This window comes from Anguilla anguilla, chromosome 10 (genome assembly GCF_013347855.1).
Source record: "Anguilla anguilla isolate fAngAng1 chromosome 10, fAngAng1.pri, whole genome shotgun sequence".
Classification (NCBI taxonomy): Eukaryota; Metazoa; Chordata; class Actinopteri; order Anguilliformes; family Anguillidae; genus Anguilla; species Anguilla anguilla.
The window spans coordinates 15,756,731-15,780,491 of record NC_049210.1 but is presented as its reverse complement, the minus strand read 5'-3'; the positions used below and the strand labels follow the sequence as shown (position 1 = coordinate 15,780,491).

The 23,761-nt window shown below is 48.9% G+C and overlaps 1 protein-coding gene across 3 annotated transcripts in view; it reads left to right on the top strand.

Annotated features, from left to right (window-relative positions):
- atp2a2a (ATPase sarcoplasmic/endoplasmic reticulum Ca2+ transporting 2a) overlaps positions 1-23,761 on the top strand; it is a 40,035-nt gene that overhangs the window by 2,689 nt on the left and 13,585 nt on the right. For all 3 annotated transcript variants that reach the window (XR_004761238.1, XM_035379752.1, XM_035379751.1), the window contains exons 4-8: positions 4,257-4,361; positions 10,511-10,649; positions 20,018-20,098; positions 21,307-21,392; positions 21,897-22,361. Coding sequence is in view for 2 of the 3 variants with exons in the window: in XM_035379752.1 (XP_035235643.1) it covers positions 4,257-4,361; positions 10,511-10,649; positions 20,018-20,098; positions 21,307-21,392; positions 21,897-22,361 (876 nt within the window). In the remaining variant the exon portion in view is untranslated. The remainder of the gene's footprint in view (positions 1-4,256; positions 4,362-10,510; positions 10,650-20,017; positions 20,099-21,306; positions 21,393-21,896; positions 22,362-23,761) is intronic.

Genomic DNA, 23,761 nt, shown 5'->3' with positions numbered 1-23,761 from the left:
CTGCCCCGCTGGTGCCAGAGTGTCAGTTGGCGAGGGTTATTTACCCGAAGTGTCCTCTATTATATACAGAGCATAAAAGGAATCAAACAGTTTCCTTAACGCGAGAAACGATAAAGCAGTTTTCATAACACCAGAAATAATGGCGGTGGAAGACTGTTGGCACGGTCGTGAGAATGCCGGCAGTGTGCGAGGTGACGTCCCTGCCCGAGGCTGTGGGGTTTCTGTTGGTGTAGTGCCCGCTGTGAGGGGCAAAGGAGACTGGCGAAGTTGCTGGACTGTGGGCCTTTGTTACGCAACGAACAATGGCAGGTGTGGACAAATGAAATGACACCAAGTCGATTTCCATTTGGCAGAAGGCAGACTGCAAGGGGCGACTTTAGATTGGAAACGAAGGGGGGAGGTTCGAAGGTTGATCCCTATTTGAACGATGTAGATTGCACATCTGGTGCTATCTTTTGCTGTTGATTGATTGTGTGTGTGTGTGTCATATTCTCAGAACCCAGTTCAAACACCCACCCTTAAAAGAAGCCATTTACTATTTAAAACAGTAATGCGCTTAAACCGTTTTATATTGATGGAATGTGCTATAGCCTACATAGTAGTTCAAACTGTTAAAGGAAGGAAAAAGGAGGGCACTGTATTGGGTTCCATCCTTGAGTTTTTCTGTTGTCTGTATAATGGAATTTGTAAAACCTGTTCATCTTGCCTAGACTAGTGGTCTACTTATGAAGTTTAACAAATGGCTCATTGTCCGTTGCCACCACATAAGGCCATTTTAATAAATAGGATTCTTTAACAACATACACCATTTTGAGACCGATAATTAGACTGTTGGAGCTGCCATTTTTTGCCAGTGTGCTTTTGAAGACCTGTTTAATGCGACTTCTGTTAGGTGCATGGCAGAACATTAACTGGCAGACTTGGTTACCTTCTGGAAAGGTGTCTGCTAAATATCAGAGATTTTTGTGATGTAGCACAGCCCTTTTGCTTGAGGGGATATTTATTGATATTGATGCATGGTTAAAAGTGTGTATGGTATGTACTGCGAGTATTCATCAGGAAATATTGTTAAACATGCAAGGAGAATGAATCTTTGCCTACCTGGCCTCTGTCTAAATGAGGACTGAGCACCTGGCCGCTAGTGTCATTGCACGTCACGCAAACTATGAACTGATCGTAATTTGCGCAGTTGCTTATTTTTAGCACCTCTTTTGCCATAAATCCAGTATGCTTTGTTGATATGAGACAGCCATTGGTTTGTTATGGCATCCTTCAGTGTTTACGCCTTCCCTTTGTGAATATTAATAGCATCTCATTTATACATGAAAGTGATTACTTGCCGCTTTAGTCTTGCTTGTAGTTTGTGTAATAGCAAGTTTACTACTGGGTAATAAAAGCAATCATTTATTGGTTATGAAATTGTTGAGGGAGGAATGCCCCAATAAAAAAGGGCACATTTATTATCTCCAAGTGTGGGCCAGGCAGTAGTCCAGAAATTGGGAATAAGCAAGAATTTTACTTCAGGTGCTGATTAAGATTTTTGAGATTGAGGATCTCAAAAAAGAGGGTTTTGTTTTCGCCCAAATTCTTCTTGTCAATATATAATCAATACATTATCATTTGGGTGTTTGCTAATTTGCTGAAGACCCTTCAAGGAAGGTCAAGCCTGGGTATCAGAAGTTGGCCCACATTTCTAATCTAACATTTGTTCAGGTGGCCAAATAGCTTTATCTAGCCTAAATGAAGAGATGGAACTTTGACCCCTGATGTCGCTTTATATGATTCTAATTTTGCTCAGAACTCCCAGTACAGTGAACGTGCTTTATTCATTTCTTTGTCTGTGATTTTCTGTTTTCATCACAGGTTAGTTTTGCAATATTTTTGTCTGGGTTGTTTTATTGTTATAAATTTAGCCTAATATCATTTCATAATGGGCCCTCAAATCAGGGTTGTCTCTGCTTTTTTAACACAGGTATGAGGTAAGACTAATGTGAGCCCCCTTGGAGAAATACTATTTTTAATGTTTTGTTTTTATTGATTATTTGTTCAAACCCCTAGCTAATTGTCCAATGCCCACAGTATCTACAGTGGGTATTCTGCAGCTATAAGTTACCAACTTTTGTGCTTGGTAAATTATGTGTAATGCATGGTTAAATATGAGAGATTGAGAGTCACTGTGGACAAAGATGTCTGCTAAGAAATGAAATATGAAATCTATGGAGGGGGGAGATGCGAAAAGGTAGTCTCTAATCTGACACATTGCAGATCCTCGCAAAGTAATCCATGCGGTTTTAGATCTGCTGTAATCCCTTCAGATTGTATTTATTTATACTTGTGGGATTAATCCCCACGTTGACGGGACGGGACGCTCCGCTGAGCTGCTGGAGCCGTGGCTAAATTAGCCGGGCTAGTGGGAATACAGCGGAGGAAAACAAACAGAGGGGGAGCAGGGCTCTCCCGCCGAGCGCGGCGCTGTGGGGACGCATGTGGAGCGCCGGTGGGGATCGCATGCCTGCGGCGTCCTGTGTGATACGAAGGTGGCGGCGGGCTCTCGTGACGGCTCTCCAGCTCTCGCACCGCTAATGGGGGGCGAGGGCACCGCGCTTGACCAAATTTGGATACTGACCTTCAGCGAGAGGGTATCGGCTGCAGGAACTGGCCAGTGCCCTGCCTCTCCACTGGGTTATGCTCAAACCTGCGTTTCGGGGGCCACCTGGGTATTATCAAATGCTTTTGGACAGTTTTGGAACTGTGCTAGAGGTGATTCTTTATTTTTATTCTCTTATTTCTCATATACCACTTCCCTCAGAGGTTATGTAATAATGTGATTGTTGCTGTTTGTTGTTGTTATTTATGAGTTGGCACATTCCTTGCTGAAGGTCAGTAATCTGCAGCGCTCTATTGAATGTAGCAGGAGCAGCATTGCTGCTGTGGTGTTAAATGCACCCATGTACCGTGATTGATGAGGGGGGCCCGAAAGGGGGCATTACTGAAGGCAAAACTCCTTTCCCAAATATGAGCCTGCCTGTTCCAGAATCTAATTCTGTGAAATTGTGAGCAGTTTCCTCTGCAAGTAATAATGAAGGGACGAGAAGTACAGCGCGGATTTCATATGGTGCCCTCTGCTGCATCGTAAACTGAAATGAGATGAATTTCTGCAAGCCGATGAGATGTGCCTCCTTATTACGCGATTTGGTCGTTTTTAAAGTGTGCCAGTAAGAGCCACGCATCCCATTTTATCTGTTGAGAGGGAGAAAAGAATTAAACTTGAAACAGCCACAGTAAGAGAGAATGCAAAGTTTGAGGATGGCCCGTCTTGCCGGGAAGGTGAAGTGGAACGTGTAGGCCGTGGAGAGGGTTCGTCGGAGCATCTCGGGTTTAATTTTAATGGGGTGCCTCTCCGCCCGATTCCCCCGGCTCATTAAAATTAGAGCCGGTTTCTCTTCCTCCTGTTCCGCGGGCTGACAGTTTGTCTGCTGGGGATGTGCTGCCGTTAAAGTGCAAAGGCTGGCGTTTCTCAGCGATTACTTAATCCGCAGCTGTGCAGCGTGTCTTACAAGCACCCACAAAATGGAAGGTTTTGCACTGAACATGGAAGCGTTTGAAGGCTGTGTCTGCGTGGGTCTGCGTGGGTCTGGAAGCACGGGTCTTCTTTTTAGGCCCTGAGACTGTAACCGTAGACAAGCGCAGCTGAACTCAGCCGTTGTTCTGTGTGTCTAGTGGCTCCACAGAAACCTGCCTCCGTAGCCCAATGCGCTTCAGTGTTACTGAGGGAGGGATGGCAAGGAGCACAGCGCCACCTGTCTGGCCCTGTCGCCGGGGGCGACGACAGAGGGTATTCTCGGTTTACTCTTCTGCCACAGCTTGGAATGACTGACACCCCCGCTGCTGCAGTCGGGAGGCGTTTATGACTGACACCAGCCTTGGTGTTCTGATTCAAATGCTCAAGACCATCAACAGTTATTTTTATTTTATTTTTTTTTGCTGTTGGCTAAAGACCAAAGAAACATGATGTCTACTGCTTTTAGTGGCGATGAGAGCCTTAAGTTGCTCCTTTGCCCCTTGCAATGTGGAGTTGTTAAAAAGAGCCGGCAGAAGGCGTCTGATTTACGGTTTTGATGTGCCATTAAAAGCAGATGTTCCTGTTGATGTCTTTTAATTCAAGTGCATTTGTTCTTCTCTGGATGTTGTTTGCATGTTACTTGTGACGTATATAATGCTGAGTGCACAATATTAACATTTCTCTTTTCTTGCAGGTACTGGCCTGGTTCGAGGAGGGAGAAGAAACTATCACAGCCTTCGTGGAGCCTTTTGTAATCTTACTTATTCTTATAGCCAACGCCATCGTAGGAGTGTGGCAGGTAAGCATGGTCCTCTAGCTTTTCTTTTCAGTTATTGCTTTGATAGATCACTTTCTTCAGGCATGTTGGCAGCCAACCCTGGGTCCTCTTGATCACCAGCAGAAATTAAAAGTACTGCAATACTCCATGTCTGAATTTAAAATACAGGGAGGGGTTTATCTGTGATTTTAAGAACATAAACTTGCCTGCAAACCTCCCTTTAATGTACACCTTTCGTAAAGTCTTGTAGCTCTATTAATTGGTAAAAATTCATTGTCTATTAATTGGTGTGTGAACTAAGGGTTGGTAGGTTTTGGATCCTTAATTACAATTTGAATTTTAATATTACCTGAGAGTAGTCTACAGTTCAAAACATAGTTTGGCTTAATTTAACTTGTAATATTCTATGCCCTTATCATAGCCATATAGAATCAAAACTCCAATAATTTAGCCCATGCTCAAAATGACAGTGAAATTGGAATTGTATTGCAATTCTTGGAATGCTACACAGATTAATGTATACCAACAGCTTAAGAGGGGGTTTATTTAATCTTTTTTATTTTTATTTTTGGTAGCGAGGCAGGACAACGGCAGTCCTATAGACCATACTGGTGGTTATGGTAGAATAAAAATGAGGAATGTTCCCCAAACAAGCTATCGCAATTCACTATTTAGTCATAGCACTGTTGTGTACCGTTGAAGTCGCTAGGTGGCCATTTTGTTCCCGGTCGGTGTTACCAGCTGTTTGGTATGGCAGAGGTGGGAATCCGTTTCAGACCATGAGATCTATCACACACCAAATACAGGAGATTCAGTTAGCTGCAGCCGCCTGGAAGCCTGCATGCATGGGCTTTGAAGCACTAGCCTTCCTCATCCTCCAAAATTCCACACATCTCAGAAATATTTTTAAATGGAGCAGAGGATAACCTTCCCAGAGTAGTGAGTGTTATTCTGTAAATATTATCATTCCAGGGTGTGTGAATCAATATGAAAGTTGTGATTATGGATTCTTTTCCTCCTTGTGAGAGTGCAGTATGTACTTACACCGGTGAGGGTGACTGCTGTTCTCAGAAATGGGGATCAGTTGCGTCAAAGTTGCTAATGTGAGGATAATGTACACATCTTCCATAGCCTCAGGCTAATGTCGTTCAGTCTGGTATTTCCCTCCAAAAAAGGAAATGGCTACCACTACTTATTTTAATATTTCTTTTCTTAATTCCTCATTGGCCTCAGGTAACTTCTTCATACCACCGACCCGCTTCCTATCACTCTTAGTCATGGACTGACCAGTCAACCAAATTTGGTTAGAAACTCAGAGGCAAAGTTACACGTTACCAAACTCCTTGTTGTAAAACGTGATTTTCTTATCACAAATGCAAGAAGGTGAGCGTTTAACAAAAATGTCATACTAAGTATTCCTCCCCCTCTAAAACTGTGTGTCAGGTGCAGTTTAAAATAGCTTTCGATTGCACAAGACTGACACTTTTTTTTTTTTTTCTCGACTACAATTTAATTCTCAACCAAAGACAGGGTATTCTTGTGCTGTGTGCATATGTTCATTATATCACACCTACTCCTCAATATTGGAGGTTCACAGTAAATTGGGAGCCTACTCCACAAGTGAGAATTGCCAACATTTGTGAGTTATCAGCCGCAACGTACCCGAAGGGATGTTTGACGCCAAAATGAGCCTTATTGCTACGGAATAGTGTTTGATTTAAAGACGGGGCAGAACAAAACTGCGAAACTTTGAAAGCGAGGCCGAAGATGGCAGGTCACCAAACAGTAGGTTATTGTTGGGGAAAGTCAACAATGAAACGGAAAATTTTATAATTATACCCTGCTCACTGCTCGTTTTATTATTGGTTATTGACTTAAACCAAGATGTTGGTTGGTTAGTGAGGCTAGATTAATGCAAGTAACCATCCTATAAAGAATTCAAATCGACTTGATTTAAGGTTTGACCTTGACTTTCAAGGTTTTGTCCTTTGTAGAGTTGAGGACTGCATCCATTCCTATTATGTCTGTGGTGCTGCACCATTTCATATTAAATGTATGTAACGGGGGCAGTATAAACTGCTGGTCTACCTGCCTGATATTTTATTTTAAAAAGTACTTCTGCAGCCTTGCGATGCGAGGCGTGCGTTGGAGAGCTGTGGGAGGACGAGGCGTCAGCTGGCCCCGCTGCTTTGTGAGTAGGCCTCTGGTTCACCCCAGCTTTAGGTTACAGAGCTCTGGATCCACCCACGCTCAAGCCGTTGGGGAATGACATGGAGCTGGTCTCCCTGACAACGGTGATGATGATGAGGACGGTCCAGGCTGTGTCGGGCAGAGCATGCCCAAATTTGGTTGCTGTTCTTGTAGGTGAAATTACTCATTGAAGGCAGAGGGTTTGCACCGTAAAAGGGGAATCCTGCAGGACAAAATATCCTGTTGGGGGGAGAGAGAGGGAACTAATGGGGTATGATTACTGATTGCATGTAGGTTCTCTCTCGCCCTCTCTTTCTTGTTCCCTTGTTCTCCCTCCCGCTCTCTCTCGCCCTCTCATTCTCTCTCTCCCTTTCCTTTCCTCTCTTCTATTGCTTGCTCTCGTTTCATTTCCCACTGCATGTATCATGACCTCAGTTCTGGTATTGACTGTACGAGAGCAGGCCAGGAAGGCTCCCACAAAAGCACTTCACAAAGTCCTTTGACATCTTTATGCCTGCTTGTTTGAAGTGGTCCTCAAAAGCTCAGTGGGGAATACTGGGAAAACATGGCCCAAAAATAGGACTGGAACTGGGTCATTTGGTGCATTTTATACAGTTCTGACGTGTTGCTATGAAACCAAATTTTAGTTCCACAAGAAATGTGATAACCTACCCAAAATGTACTGTAAAGCACAAATTTGTGGTCCATGTTAATTCATGATAAGCTTGAAACCTGCAAAAAAAATGTAAATCTTTGCATTTCAAAGATTGAATGTCATCCACTGAGCTTATTCTGCTGAGCTTTAAAAGTGTAATCTTAAGTGTTAATGACCGTGCAGCAGAGTGCACCATGGGTATGTCTAACAGCTTTTGTGTGAATAGCTCTAGAGGGAATCATACTGGCAGGGAATTGTAGCATAGAACTCTGCCAGTGGGAGTTTGTACAGAAACAAACTTTTCGACATTATTTTAATAAAATATTTGGATGTTATTTTGCGGTTGCTTTGAACCGATTGTGGAGTTTTAAGCTTTCCGTTCTCTCGCAGGGCTCACGTTCAGCCTCAGTTTTTATTTTATTTATCCGGTTTGTTGTCCAAACCAGCAAGTGTTTTTTTCTCACAGATGCCTCAATGTGCCAAATTCCAGATGGCCCAGAAAAGCTGCTTTGGGTAGCAGGGTGGTAATGCGGTCTGTAGAGTCCGTCCTCTGCTGTAATGAACTGGCAGAAGGGTACCCACGGTATCGATTCTTTTGTTTTGCTGAAGATGGCTAGTTTGGATCAGTTTAAAATGGTAGGGGCATTTTCCAGTGAGTATGTCAGTCACTCAGAGTGGACTGGTGCACTTACTTGGGTTATGGAAAGAAAATCCTCTGTCCATGGCAAGCATGGCAAATTCTGAGAAGACTTCCAGAGGGCACCAGGCATTTTTTGACAGAAGTTTGTTTGTTTTAGTCTTCCTGTTATTCTTCCTTTTTTTGCAGGAGTTCAGCCTGATTGCCTTTTAACGGGTTGGGATTCATTTTGTGGTTTTTCCTTTTCATTTCCTTCACTTAAGGGTTTTTTCTGCCTTTCTTTATTCTCTCTGGAAAAAGTCCATTGATAAGCCACGTGACTATCTGTGTAAACAGTGCTATCAACAAAGAAGCATTCATTCGTATTCAAGGGTGTTGTGATAAATTTCTCTCGCAAGCATCGGTTTGCGAGTCTCCATTTGCCATTTTCAAATTGCCATTTTGGTGCTTTGAAAATCCAGGCCAGATGCAGGTGTTAATGGCTCATTAATATGAGCCTGGCGAATACTTCTACTCACTTCCTTGTTTTAAGAGGCTGGGTTAATTCATGCGTGAGATCGTGGTCTGTAGGTTTAATGTTTTATTGTGACCTAGCACCGTACATATATAGCCTATTATGAGGAATTGAAGTTCAAGCTTTAAATGTGGTTGAGCCATGCTAGATTCTTTGGTGTCCTCTTCACAGGGCTTCAGGGGTATCCTACAAACCAGGCAGGACTTTTCTTGAATATTCAATTTTTCTGAATTGTTTTTATTTTACTTGTTTTATTACGAGCTTGGGTGAGTGAGATCCCAGTGGGGGGGATTCATTTGATTATTCATCCATTTAAGGAGCCATTGACCTCCATCTATAAATGTCCCTGCTAATTTGTCACGTTTTTGCCAGCTGTGGAGCCTTGGGCCCCCAGGGGATTGGTGCATCCGGTGGTCATGGTTGTAGAGGGATGCTAGGCTGGGCATGTAGACGATCCTGCAGGGTCTGCCGTGTGTTCTAATGATTGTCAGTTTGCTTTTGGTCGATTTAAATTTGCTTTTCTGAGCCACTGAAGTGGCCAGATGCTTGTCAAGAAATGTATCTCCAAATTTGTCATTTGGAGGAACAAAGTCTGCCAGCAGAAAGCAATGAGAAGCTGGCATTCGTTCATGTCTGGGTCACCGCCTGTTATCTTTAAAAGAAAGACCTTTGAATATCTCTGTTTATAGAAATATTTGCGTTTTGGATCTTTTTTCTGTGTTAACAAATGCTGAATCCTGCATTAATATGAACACTGATTGGCTCATTGGTGCACATTGGTGCTCTGGGCAACTCGAGAGACATGATTGGTCATTCTAAAGTGGGTAGTGAATAGATGGGAAAATCTTATTGCACTTTATTTTACAGCCTATATGTTCCAGGATTTGTAAAGGTTGTACAGTGTATTTGACCCAGTGCAGGGCTTGATTGTCTTGTTTGCTATTGCAAATACATAAGCATTTGCAATTTATTTAGTTTCTACATCCAGTACATGAATTTGTTCTGATTTGACCGAAAGTAGGGACTGATACACTTGAGCCCTTGTAGAAGCTGATGAAGTACGCCACTGTTAATGTGCTACAAGAGGCCCTTCTAAGGAAATACAATCAAAATATACGCTACAGTATTTTAACATGCCTTCCTCTTATAATATTCACTTCTTTATCTTGGAGTTCAATGCAGGTCATTAAAAATGGCTTCTCACCCAGCAGATTAGCTTGGTGTATGGCACTCACAGACGTCAAGATAAAAACATTTTGATTCACTGCCAAATTTTCTGAGGCTTCTGGAATTGTGGGGCATCCCGTTCTTCAGCGCTGTTGTGTTGGCCTCGCTCGTGTCACGGTTGCGTGTGTTACCCTCCGGCTCGGGGTGAATCGGGGACAGCCACGAGGACCCTGCCTGCCCTCTGCTCGAGGGAGAAGGGTATGCTAAACCAGACGGGGAAGCGGTCAGTCTTGTCGCTAAGTATACAGTAACACCATGGTGCCCGTCCGCTTGCCCCCCGCCCCGGCGTTGGGGCCCACCGTTCCTCCGAGCCCGTGGTCCCCACGCGGCCGCTGCTCCGGCTCTCTCCGCCACACTAGCCCAGCAGCGGGCGATTATTAGGAGATCAACGAGCATCAGCTGTGCTCAGACTGTCACAGCTTGGGTGCTTTGAAACCGGCGCGGGGTCGTCGGGGGCGAGGTCAAAGTGTTCCGCAGTGTCATGGCTGAAGAGCTGCGCCGTTGTGGCCGGGGACGTCCGAGAGATTGATTGTTGAGAAAACGAAAGTTAGGCGAAGGAAAGGAAGATCCGTTATTAAACAATATCTCGTGGTGCATAATTTCCGTCCACCCAAAAAAAAGAAAGAAACCTTGGAAACAACAGCAACAGAAGACGGCTGTGCTTCCTGTGAGATTAAGCTGGTTTGCTTTTTTTTCTTGTCTGTAACACTTGTCCAGTAACGACTTGTCAAAACCAAGAAGCTTCAAAAGAGTAAGATGTTTTTAAGAGGTTACAATGTTTCTATTCTGAAACTGGTGAACACTTTGCACTATGTCACTCTGGTGTGAATATTCTTTCCCTGCTTGTAATGTCATAACTTTCAGATCAAGTTAAACTGCTCATCCATGTGTGTGTACAATGCATTAGAAGAGTACGTGACTGTCGGCGTTGCACTTCCCCCCCTCAGGAACGAAATGCTGAAAATGCCATCGAAGCCCTCAAAGAGTACGAGCCTGAGATGGGGAAGGTCTACCGTCAGGACAGGAAGAGCGTCCAGAGGATTAAAGCCAAGGAAATCGTCCCCGGCGACATCGTGGAAGTGGCCGGTAAGCACCCCGCTCGTCTCCGCGCTGAGAGTGCGTGTGGCCTGGCGGGAACTGGCACATTAGAGTGGGCAATAATTTGGATCTTGAGATTATGGTCCCGGGGTCCCCTGCCCGGTCCCGGAGAGCCACTTGATCCACTGTCAGTTGAATCAGTTGATCGATTTAAAGCTCAAGAGTTGCACCACTGTGCTTCGGGCCGGCTTTTCAGTACAGGCTTGCGGTCTGTGCAAATGTGGAATGTGGCTAAGGCCGTCTGGTGACATGTGATCTACGAGCATGACCTCCACAATCGATTGGTTGATCGGCGTATTGGGCACCCCTGCTCTACCTTGTTCCGCTAAACTTTTTGTTGGGTCTTGTTTGGGGTTAGTCTCTGGCAAGTGAAATTGTTTGATCAGTTGAACTTTGACATCTCACCATGTTGAAATCTGTTTCTGATTTTTAAGATTAGCACATACCAGCAGACACTGAATCTCCAAGACCAAGTTTGGAGGCCCCTGGTGTAGTTTGCATTCGCCGTTCTCTACATTTGCGGATTCCTAAGTTTCTTTGTGTACACTCTTGCCTGAAAATGAAGCTCCAGCTTGCTAGGCATGAGGTCAGAACCATTTTCCGTTGAGTGCAGTTTGATTTATGGGAACCTTGTGTGAACGGCCAAATTTTCTTCATTTTGTTTTTGTTTTTTCTCCAAAATACTGTGTGCTCCAAGCATCGAGCAGAAACGCCTGTGCTCGATTCTGAGTTTACTCACCCTTCTGCTGGACAGTCTGACATCAGCCAATGGTTGCTTCCCATTTGGCAGTGTCCACTTTGGTTTGAGGAGGGCTTTTTCTTTCTTTCCTCTCCCAGAATTCTCTTTACTCGTTTTCCTCGGTCACAGTGGCCCAATGGGCACAGGCAAAGCTTTTAGGGGTCAGTCCTGAAGTTGTCCTTCATTTAAACCTGCACATCATCTGCAGTTCCTCCCCCCCCCCCCCCCCCCCTCCCCCACTCCACCTCACAGGTGACCCCCTCACAGGCCTGCTGTATTTTTGGCAGCTGTCCTCCCAAGCGGCCAATCGCTGGAGGCGGGCGACGGCTCTCACCAGAGCCGAGTCTATTCTGGGTCGGGAAACGCCGTTACCTGCCACGTTAGCCCCGCCCCCCCGCGCACACATCCTAATCAGCGCCGGCCCCAGCGGGGCCCCCGATAGGGGGGGCCCGCTAGCGCCCTCGCGCAGGCTACGAAGCGCGACCGTCCCGCTGGCGCAACGTGCGCTAGCGAGCACGCGGCTGCACGGGGGTCCGTGGGACGGAGGGACGTCGGGCGACGCGTCGGGCGGGTTTTTGGGGAGACCTTGTCCGAAACCGCTCCTGCAGCACTACGGTTTATCTCTGAGCTGCAGCGGTCTGGAGGAGCGGAAGGGCTTTTATTTATTTATTTATTTATTTATTTATTTATTTATCTATTTATTTATTTTATTATTTCTGCGATTGTGAGCGTGCGCTGCAGTCGTGGGTTTCATTCTTACCGCCGCTCTCTTGTCTGAATTATGGAATGCTTTATTTATAGCCCGCAGTGACAGAAGTGAAGATGACAGGTGTCTGCCCCCCCTTCCCGCCCTTCTCTGGGGCACATTGCGGCAGCGTGTGCCGTGACGTAACGCGCTGTTCCGAGGGGCTCTCCGCCGACCTTGAGCGCGACCGTGACCGTGAGCGCAGGCTCTATAAGCGGCGCTCCGGTTGATGGGGAGCGCTGCTCCCCTGTCAGGTGTGTCCGCTCATTCACGGGCTGGGTTTCCTTCGGTCTGAGCGCTCCCTGTTTGCGCCGTTTGCGTACACAAGAGGCGCTGTCCACAAAAGCGGCTGAACTCAGACTACTGTTTTCAAGCCCCTCAATTCGGGAAACCTTTTTTTTTGAAAGATTGGCACATGGGTCAAATTGGTATGGAGGATGTGTGCGTATTTGTATATGGTGGGAGGATATAAAATGTATTCCTCAGTAGAAGTGAGCATTGCTAAGAGGGCTGGATACAGCACAAAGCAATACTCTCACCCCCCTGCTGCCGGTCCAGCAGTCTGGAAGCAGAAGATTCCAGTGTAATCTGCACTGACTAATCCACAGTCCGCTGATTTGGATTGCGGTGCCAGATCATGTGAATGCATTGGCTGCATAAAAAGGTTAGAGGATTGGGATCATACCAAATTAAAGATGAAGACGCCATGAGTGAGGTGTCTGCACATTTTGGCTAAATCCTGCAGAGGATGCACATACTTAAAAAAAGAATTAATGATAATAAGCTCTTCCTTTTTAGGAAGACCGAAAATGTCCTGCCTCATAACCATTCTGATCTAATCTCGGAATGAGTGGTTTTGAAAGTGACATGAACCCCCTCCCCCCTTGTTCTTGGGTGCTGACGTAAGCAGGAGCGTCAGCACCCTCTACAGTGTGAAAACCATAGAGGACACAGCGACTCGAACGGACACAGCCGTGCGGGGAAATGGCGTAGGGGGGGGGTTTAGAGGGGGTTTGCTTCATGAACAGAATTTTAAGCGGTGCAGTGGTAGCTCTGGTCCCTCCACAGCAGCCCCCTCTCTGTGCTGCTCTGCTGTATAAGCGCAAGCTCCATGGCACTGTCTGTACCCCCACACCGGCCCTGTCCGTGGGACAAAGCCCCCGCCCCCACAGACCCTGCATTTAGTGTCCCTCAGGGCCTCTGACCTCCGGGGGGAGGGGGGGGTGTGCACTGTCTGTAGAGGGGAAAGGGGTGACCCGCCTGCATTGCTGTGGTCTGGAGTTTAAGAGAATTTGGTGTGAAGCGAGAGGTTTTGCGGAGTGAGATGAAGTCCAGTCTAAGTGATGATGCGTGCTTTTTGGTGACTCATACTCTGCTGTTGCCTTGCAGTGCCCCCCCTGTCTCTCTGTCCCCCCCTCCCCCCCTTCACTCTCCCGCAGTGCCTCGCTGCGACTGAGAGCGAAGTTTCCCTCCCGTCTGGATTTAGGCGCCTCTCTCTGTGTCTGCATGGCAACACAGCTGGAGCTGCTGCAGCAGTGTCACTGGCCCGTTGCTTCTGCTTGTGCGCGCAGTGCGTTTGTCCGTTTGGGGTAGGGGAAATGAACCCTTCCCGACTCAAACTCATTTCATGTGTTAGTATGAATAACCCCCTGAAACCCACCCCCTGACATGATTGGCAGCTAAAGATCACTCTTGCCTTTGTCCATGAGAGTCGCCCGACGGTGTTCAGCTGGCCCCTGTGGAAGTGGGAAGACTGACTCTGATGGGAGCTGTGCAGGAAGCGAGCTGGTATAGGGTGTACACTCGAGAGGGGCGGGGCAACAGACAGGCAGGGAGATTGGGGCACAGGGGCAGAGATGGAGGGAGGGTCCGGGGGGCAGAGAGGCAGGGAGAGAGGGGCAGGGAGAGGGGGCAGAGGGGTAGGGAGAGAGGGGCAGGGAGAGAGGGCGTGATGCCTCCGGCCGCCCCTTCTCTCCGCGGAGGGAGTGATGATGGCGACCTTATAGGGAAGTGCCAGAGGATGCCCTGCACACACCCTCTGCCCATCAGCACCCTGTGCAGCCTGGGATTCCAGACACCGGCGATGGCATGTGGCATTTAGCACGGCCTGGCAAGCGTCCCCTGTCACCATAGAGACCTCTGATGATTGTCAGGTCCCGGCCAGGTGGCTGGTGCAAGGTTATTGTAAATGAGGCCTGCCGCAATTCAGACTTGGCCGAGGAAGTGATATACTGCACTGTACGCCCGCCTTTGCCAGTCATTGGATGGGTGCGCCAGGAAGCGCTGCGAAGCTTCAGCGTGGATGAAATGGAGTCGTGTCTGCACTTAGAGGTTTCTATAAAATGCCATTGTTTTTGTCATGCTTAGTGTTTTTATGCTTCTGTTCTCGGCATGAATGGACATGTTTGTTGTAAATGGAACCACAGTATGCGTATCTGCAGTGACACCCGCTACAGGGGGGGTGGTTTTGGTGGTGCAAAATCGCAGCCAGCTTAGTGCTCGGTGGTTGCGACCACTAGATTGCGATATGCTACCTCGTGCGTTGTCATATTAATTTTAGGGGCCCTCCAGTGGCGTAGAGCGCGTTCCGCGTGCTCGTTGTGAGCCACAACGTAGGGTTCCGTCTGACCGCCGACCTTTGTCGCGCGTCTCTCCCTCTCTCTCCTCCTAGTTCTTCCTGTCTCTCTACACCATTCTGTCTAATGAAGCTGAAAAAAGCCCACAAAAATATTAAAATATATATTTTTTAAAACAGAATTTTAGAATTGGAGTTTGTTTGCCTTCTCTGCTAATTGGTAATATAATCAACAGCAAAGGTGTTTGAGTTTTTTGCAGCACTTTAATCAAAACTAAAATGGAAGACCAAAATGATACAAAAACTAAAATAAAAACCAGCCCAGGGGGCTTCCAAGCTAAACTGAAACTGAATGTAAATTTAAATTTAAGAAAATACCACAGGAAGCAAAACTGAAGGAAAAGGTTGTACTATAATGACCTTGGGTTGGTGCAGAGGTCCTGTCAGCACCTGGCCTTGTGTAATAACCAGAGTGAGACTTTGGGGAGGTTGGGGGGGGGGGGGGGGTGAGGGTGAGGGTGAGGGTTAGAGTTGTTACAGCGGTCAGCTGCACCGTGCTGGTGCATGTGGACAGAGGAGCACCTGCCCCTGGAGACGGGCGGGTCTGTGGAGTGCTGGCCCTCAGCCCCCGCGCTCAGCAGCAGGGCCGCAAGACTCCCGCCGCGCTGCTTGACCTCCTGACTCCGCCCGCTCGGGGTCAGGGGGTCGCGGCCGCCAGTAAATGGTGACTGACAGGGGGGGAAAGTGCAGACAGCCAGCTCCGACCCTGAAGAGGCTATAAAGAGGAGCCATTAACGAGGGGAGAGGTGACCTTAGAGCGCGGCTGGGGGCTGGGGGGGAGGGGGGGGGAGACAAAGTGCCAGAAACAAGAGCTCCGCTGAGCCCCGTCCAAGAGACGCGCCCCACTCCCCTCGAGCCGTCTGCTCACGCTCACCCTGGATCCGAGCACTTCGCTCCCGCTAACGCGGCCGCTGACTTCCTGTCGACGCGCCAGCGGCTGGTCTGAGGTTGACAGGCCAGCGTACGGCAGCAGACCATGACTGCGCCTCAGTGTCATGTGGTCTGTTCCGTGTCATTTGGCCAGTGAGGAGAGCGTACGCAGCTCTCTTGCCAGTGAACACGTTGTGCCTTTTGTGCGGGTTTGTGCTTTTTTTCTTTTTTGTGCACATTATCTTTTCTTTCATTATTATTTATGCGCATCTTCTGCTTGCTTTAATTAGCTTTGGTTCATGTCGGCGCTGTGACGGCCCCGTGCGATCTGTCCTGGCCCCGTTTTGATCTTGGGCCAATCACAGCAGCTCAGGCTGTGTCCGCTCGCATCTGGAATTCATCTGGACACCCTGGGTCCGGTTTTCCATCGCCATGGTAACTGAACTGGGACTGTCACCCCATGCCCCCCCCCCCCCCCCCCCCGTTTCTTTTATGTCCTCGTCTGGCCAGTGTGGATGAGAGGATCAGTAAGCGAGCCCCAGTCTGCTGGAATTCAATCAGCTTCACCTGGGTGCGAATGAGCAGCATGAACACGCCGAGCTGGGGGGGGGGAGACCGGGCCGCGGGTGGTGAGCCTCTCTGCAGCCCGTTCAAACCAGACGTGTTTTATGGGCGGGCAGATCACGTATATATAAATAATTTAGCACAGGATGTGGCTTGCCCCTCCACCCAGAGCTCAGAGGACGCCGTGCGCCCCTTTCACGTGATCCTTTCTCTCCGGCCTTCCGGCCTCACGCGTGACCAGGGGAAGCCGTCAGGGAAAAGCCGAAGTTTGCCCGCTGCCGAATGTCTCCGTGTTTGTGCGCGCACGTTTATTTGTGCGGCTGTGGTGCATTGGCAGGGATGTGCTGCTGCTGAAGTGCAGAGGACAGTGTCTCAGAGATTACTTCAGTCGTGGCTGCGCAGTGTGGCTTACAAGTACCCACAAAAAATAAACATTACACTCCGCCTCTTTACATGGAAGTGGTTGAAGTTGTTGCGTAAACGCACGTCCGCGCGTGTGAGAGATGTCTTTTGGTATGCAGGGTGGTCGGAAATCTCGCGGGAGAATATCCTGTGACGCAGAATATCCTGTGAAGCAGAATATCCTGTGAAGGATAATATCCTGTGAAGCAGAATATCCTGTGAAGCAGAATATCCTGTGAAGGATAATATCCTGTGAAGCAGATGTGAGTGATCCGAGCTCCCCGTCTGGGAGAGACCTCGCGCTGACCCGGAGGTCTTTGCACTTGAAGTGGGGGGGGAAACCGCGGCTCCCTCTTTTCCATTTGGCAAGCGCCGAGGTGAAGAAGCGATGGCGGCTGAAGGGGCTGCTGGGTGCGGAACAAGTGGGATGTTGACACGGAGGAGCCGATGATGTACTGTACGCACGCGGCGCTTTGTTCAGAATGGACTGGAAACAGACGGCACCCGGAAACACGGTCCGCTTCTCAGAAAGCATACGGCTAATTTAAGCAGCAGTGACAGTTCTGGAGCCCAACTCCAACGAGCGCTAAAGCAGGCTGGTGTGTGTGTGTGTGTGTGTGTGTGTGTGTGTGTGTGTGTGTGTGCGTGCAGACATGTTTCATTTATCAAGTTGTACCATGTGAAGTGTTGCAAAACTAAAGGAAGTGCGTTTAGCAGTATGACTAAGGGGGATGATATGACTACAAACGTTCCACTCCCACCCCACATACAGTAGTATCAGTATGTATCTTTATTGCTTGTGACATAAGGGCTTTCCTTGTTCATAAATTGCAGATGGCTCGGGTGAGGTTGGTTGGCCTCATTTTGTGGAAGATTTGTAGGCTGACAGATGAGTGCATCTAAAAGTGAATCTTATACCTCCATGGTAACCAACCCTGTTCCTGGAGATCTACCACCCTGTAGGTTTTCATTCCTACCCTAACAAAGCGCTCCTCACTCAACAGCTAGAGATGTTTGTTGAGCTGCTAGAGTCACTTGCCAAATTAGGGTTTGAATGAAAACCAACAAGGACGGTAGATCTTCAGGAACAGGGCTGGTTAGCACCGTTATAGCTTGGATGAGGGATGTTCTCTGCAGTCCTGTGAGCATCCAAGAGGAATGTCACTAGGTGACCCACCTTAACTGGTGAAGGTGAGCCGTGTCCGTTGTTCTGTATTTAGACAGTGGGTTCAAGAGGGCAGCGGAGTTCTAGGAAGAGCGTTTCCTGCGAAAAGCCTTGATCGTCTTTAACAGTCGGGCGACATCCTGCATGAAGCGGCCGTGTGGGTTCAGAACATTTTGTCACTGGCGAGGAATGATTTGGTCAGATTTTATCTTGACTGACGGACGTTTGGTGCTGCGTGGGGGGTGGGTGATGGTTATTTCCTGAGGCAACAGGGGTGCGGTACGGCTGTAGGCGCCGATGGTTCGTGTTTGCGAGGCGCTGGCCGGTGTTCTAAATTTAAGGTGGAGTTTGGCGGCACGGCGGAGGGTGAGGCTCCGCCCCCTCGCTCGCCACTTCTGTTAGCTCCCTCCTTCCTCTGCGGCGGGGCGAGCAGGGAGGCAGCTGCTATCGCGTGTCCACATTTAAACCTGATCAGAGCATCAGGGAACATATTGAAATAGTTTTCCCATTTTTGGCTGTGTGCATTGTCCGTCCCGTGCTATTTTCTCCCCACCCCCCACTCCCCTCAAGGGCACCGGGGGCTCAGATTAGTTTACATGTCCGCTCGGTCCTGAAAAGGGAATCCTGCCGGCAGCTCGCCCCCCCCCCCCCCCCCTCTGTTTTTCACTCTTTTCTCTCCTCCTTTTGCACAGCTGCAGTTACGCAGGTCCATTTGCCTTTTGGCAGAAAACCTCCCTTCTGCTTTGCCCTCCCAGCAGCTTGCTTCTTCCTTCATTAGCTTGCTCCATGAAATGTAATGCCAGGGCGACGTTTTCCGTCTCTCATCCGTTTCACTGGGAAAACCGCACTGCTGCTCGTCTATAAAACGGTTGGTTTACGCAAGCCGGCTGGATTTAATCTCTGAGAAATGCCGTTTGCGTAAAATAAGCTTTTTCTGTGAGCGAAGATGAACCAGGCCGCCCCCGAAAGGAGAGCGTATAAACGTCAAACGCTGAAGCTCTCCAGACGAGCCCTAAAAACGCTCTTTAAGCCTTTCTCTCGTCTGCCTGCTAGTTTATGCAAAACATTGTTTGTGGAAGGAAGTCATATTTACTCTCCCTTAATTTATTGGCAATTACCGTTCCATTTGTTAGTGGAAAGAAAGGGCGCGTTTCTGTTTGTCTCGGGCTGCAGCGCAATGGAAGCTGGTCTCCTGTAGAGTTTTGTTTTCTGTATGAACAACGGAAAGATCTCTCCAAAAGTCATGGCAGTCTTACTGTGTGGGGGCATGTGCGCTTGTGCTTCTGTGGCTCGTGCAAGCTCTTCCTGGACAATTAAAATAAAATTAGAATTTTAAAAAGTCAATTTTTGAAAGAGAGGCTTCCCAAGGTCTAACTTCATAACCACCAGCTAAGCAGTGCTTCTCGCCGGTCCTTTGGCACCTTTTAATTGGCCGCGGGTGTTTATGCAAGCGTAGGCAAGCGTAATCTGGACGGAACGGAGTTGGCCCTCCCCTCTGCAGCCCTGTTTTCTCTGGTGTTCCCGTCTTTGCCTCAGCATGCCGAGGAAGCCTGAGACCAGGCCTGACGCCGTCACGTTAAAATAAAGCGCTTCCAGAAACTGTCTCCGTGGAAATTCGCTGGAAACCAGGTCTCTCCTCCCATTGGCCTGGGAACTCTCTGCTGACTGTTCACCTCTTCGGTTCCCAAGAGGCCGTGACTAAGAACTTCCCCCCTAGGGAAGGCTGTCACTGTCCAATACGTGCAGAGGAACACTTTAGAAGTGCAAAAAGTATCAACTAGAGATCTTGCAGTGATGTTTTATGATGACATTTTCTGTGTTGTTGATTTCAATCGTAAATGGAAGCTTATTAAAGAAATGTATGCTGTAAGCCCACTCCAAGATGTGTTTTTTTTTATTTGCATGTTTTTAAGGCTACGGCCCATGTTGTCATTACTGTGTGCTGTCCATGAAGGGCCCTCATTCTGGGTCTGTCTTGATTCCTATGTGCTGACCAAACTGTATTAAAAAACCCAGTCAAGCAAACTCTGCCTGGCCTAATTGTCTTGCCAAGCTTCTTTTCAAGTGGATTCACTTTGCTCATCCATGCTAAAGGGGTTAGGGATCAGCCTGTTCTCAACTACAACCACCAACCTCCAAAACTCATGGTCACCTGGCTACGTCTTTTCTGGTTCTGGTTGTGTTACAAGAAACTAATGACACCCTACCCCCCTCCCCAATGTGTTTCCTTCCCCAGTGGGAGACAAGGTGCCTGCTGACATTCGCCTCTCTTCAATCAAGTCCACCACCCTGCGAGTAGACCAGTCCATCCTGACCGGTGAGACCCACATGCTTTTGAAACGTTGCCCTTTTCTTTCAGTAATTTTATCTCTAGCCCTCTGTTACTGACGGCCCTCGAGTTTCAAGAACTACTGGTTTTCCGCCCTTCATTTACGTGGGAGTCGGGTGTGAATACAGTCTGGCCAATCAGTAGCGCTGCTTGCTCAGTTGATTACCTGGGTGAAAAGAGAACCAGGGCAGGGATTTGAATTTTGGATCTAGATTCGAGTATCCATGTTCCAGCCTGTCAGTCACATGACCCGCACACTCCCAGCCGTAATGCAGCAGGCTGTAGCTGAGCTTCTGCAGGTGCCGTTTGGCCATAGGCTCATATTAATATGCGCCGTCTGCACGGCTGGCTCTTCTGATAACATTGGGAGCGTTCGAAGGCTCTTTTGAGTCACTCAGGCGTTTGCCGCGACACAGCGACACTTTGCATTCGCCACGCCACTCCTGCTGGAACCACGTCAGGAAAATTTCCTTCTGTTAAGTTGCTCCTGACTTCTTTTTTTCGTGATCGTCGTTGCTTGTTGTTAATGAATCTGGGTTCTTAATGCTCAGGAGACCCTGAAAGCAGCATTGTTTGTGATTGTTGAGGAATAATTGAGGCGGGACTGAGGGCCAAGTAAAGACCATGAGGCTGCTGAGAGAGACGCCTCCTGGGTATGTTACTGGGACAGTGCTGTACGCTGAGCCAGCCAGGCAGCCGCAGAGACTGGATCCATCTCTGTCCCTCCTGAGGCAGAGGAAACGTTCATTACACTTACCCCAAAATGGAGCGGTGGGAACAGCCATTAGCATGCCGGTTTCTCTATAAGTGAATTTTTCTGTGTTTGCGTTAGGACTGGGAGGCCAGATTTGCACAGCTTGGTCAAATGTTCAAATTCGGCAGCAAATCTACAGTTCTTGTGGTCACGTAGTCTTGTTGAAGGCTGAAGAATGCCTCACTGTGGACGTTGTGGACATGGCCCTTTTGAAATATGGCCAGCGCGCCCCCCCACCCCTGGTCCCAGGAGAAATAAACAACATCTGTGACTGCCTGGTTCAAAGGTCATCAGAGCTCAGATGCTGCAGAAATGGAGGGACAGCGGGACAGAAAGTGACGAGAAGAGAGGCTGGATGTAAACAGCTGAGCTTGTTGGTCACATTTTTTGGAGGTTTTTTTAAATGTCTCCTGATCCCTCTCTCTCTCTCCTCTGATCACAGGAGAGTCTGTATCTGTCATCAAGCACACCGACCCAGTACCTGACCCCCGTGCCGTTAACCAGGACAAGAAGAACATGCTCTTCTCCGTGAGTATCCACGACGACGCCACAGCCCCCCCCCCCCCCCCCCCGGCCACCCACTCTGAACACATTCCGTATTCTGGCTTCGCCGGCTGTGTTGTTGGAGATCGGCCAGTGGGAGAGAGGGCAGTCGCGTACACGCATTGGCAGCGGCTTAGCAGTTTGGCCTTTTGTTTGCACGCTAGTTGAGGTGACGTTCAGTAAAACAGTACGTGCGAACGCTGCCAAGCTCTCCTCTTTCCAAGTAAGTGACATGCGTTTCACAGTCCGCTCAGGAACTTCTCACGCCGAAGGACTTCTGCCTTCTGGTCCCTGCGGTGCTGGGGAGGGGGGTTATGTTTTTATCTCGAAGTAAACCTTCAGTGAGGGAATTTCCTGTTTTGCCTGTGGTGCCCTCTGGCATCCAGAACGCAGCCGGGCCTGTTTGAATGACGCCTTCTGTGCGATGCCAGGCCGCGAGTGTGGTGCCTCCTGCCTGACCCGCTGCTGTCCGGTGCGTGGGTTTAACAGGGCACCAACATCGCCGCCGGGAAGGCGGTGGGCGTGGTGGTGGCCACGGGCGTGAACACGGAGATCGGCAAGATCCGCGACGAGATGGCGGGCACGGAGCAGGAGAAGACGCCGCTGCAGCAGAAGCTGGACGAGTTCGGCGAGCAGCTCTCCAAGGTGATCTCGCTCATCTGCATCGCCGTGTGGATCATCAACATCGGCCACTTCAACGACCCCGTCCACGGCGGCTCCTGGATCCGCGGCGCCGTCTACTACTTCAAGATCGCCGTGGCGCTGGCCGTGGCCGCCATCCCCGAGGGCCTGCCCGCCGTCATCACCACCTGCCTGGCGCTGGGCACGCGGCGCATGGCCAAGAAGAACGCCATCGTCCGCAGCCTGCCCTCCGTGGAGACGCTGGGCTGCACCTCCGTCATCTGCTCCGACAAGACCGGCACGCTCACCACCAACCAGATGTCCGTCTGCCGGGTGAGACTCCGCCTCGTGTTGGGAGTGGGAGTGGGGGGGGGGGGGCAGGGTCTTTGTGAAAGTCGTTTGTCTGGTCCTGTCAGGCCTCCTATATAAATGACACCGAAACCTGCCATCTTTAATCTGGCAGGAGAGCCATCTTGTCAGGTAAATTCTGTTTAATGCCTGCGAATCCAACAATCTGCAGGCTGCAGTTTTAAAACTAGAGCCAGGCTCCTAATTAAAAAATGAGCACAGACAGTTGATTGAGTGTAGTGGGGCAATGGTGTGTGCAGTGGGCTCCTGGGGCACCATTGCGCTCTGTCCAAAAGACAGAAGAATGGAGATTCCAACCGTGACAGGGCCAGTCTGTACCCCTCCTCCTCCTCCCAACCTGCAGTTCTCCTCTCTCTCTCTCGTTTCCTTCCTTTTCTCTCTTTGTTATTTCTGCCTTTGTCTTTGCTCGTATTTCTCTCTCTTTCATGTTCGCTCTCTCTGGCAGCGTGTTCCCTCCTTCCCCCCCTCCCTCCCTCCCTCCCAGGCAGAGCGGGTCTCTCCCTCCGGTCCTCAGGCAGCTCTCATCTATATTCAGCAGTCGGGTTACTTGCAGTGGTGTTGCGTAACTGACCTTGCGTTTGACTGGCTGCTTGGCTGCGAGGGCCTGCTCCAGCTCCCGCACAATGCGCTTCCCCCCGAGCCAGGAAGAGAGGGATTCACTGCTCTGTACTGTTAACTGGGCCAGTTTTACACTCCTCTTTTTTTACACGATCCTGGGAGTGTACAAAATCACGGACTTTAAAAGGCCACGTTAATAGAAATGGAACTGGTAAATGGTTTATTATTTATCCTTTCTGCATCAAAGCACAGAAGGTTTTTAGGTTGGTCCCTTTTCCCCTGTGTGTCCTGGTTTGTCAGTAGTCTGTATATCCAGGATGTAACTTCTAACTGTCATGCAGTTGGTTGCTTACAGAGTGTCACTCCCCGCCCCCCTTAAACCCCCAGACTGGCATTGGCTTGCCACGGTATTCCGTGGGACGGGGAGGGGGAGGAGTCAGGGCGCTGTGCGCCAAACTGTAAAAGCCTCAATAAGCTCTTCTACGGTCGCTGCAAGTGAAATCCGTTGGAATAGGAGGCCAACTGAATGAACAATGCCATGGGGGAGGGCTTCATCGCCTGTGATGCAAGGGCCCATTGAAGTCAAATCTGTGGCTGTTTGAGCAGTTCACCCCCTGTAATTGATGACTTCCTGTTGGCTTTCACCACTCAGCCTTCTGTCCAGCGAGGCCTTCCCTGCTGGATTGGTTTAACTGGAAGGCAATCACTTGTGTCCGCGCGCTAGGCGCAAGACTTAGTCTTTTCCCCCCCCTCACGGCCATAAATGACTTACAAACTCCTGTCCCAGATTTTCAAGAACAGCAGAG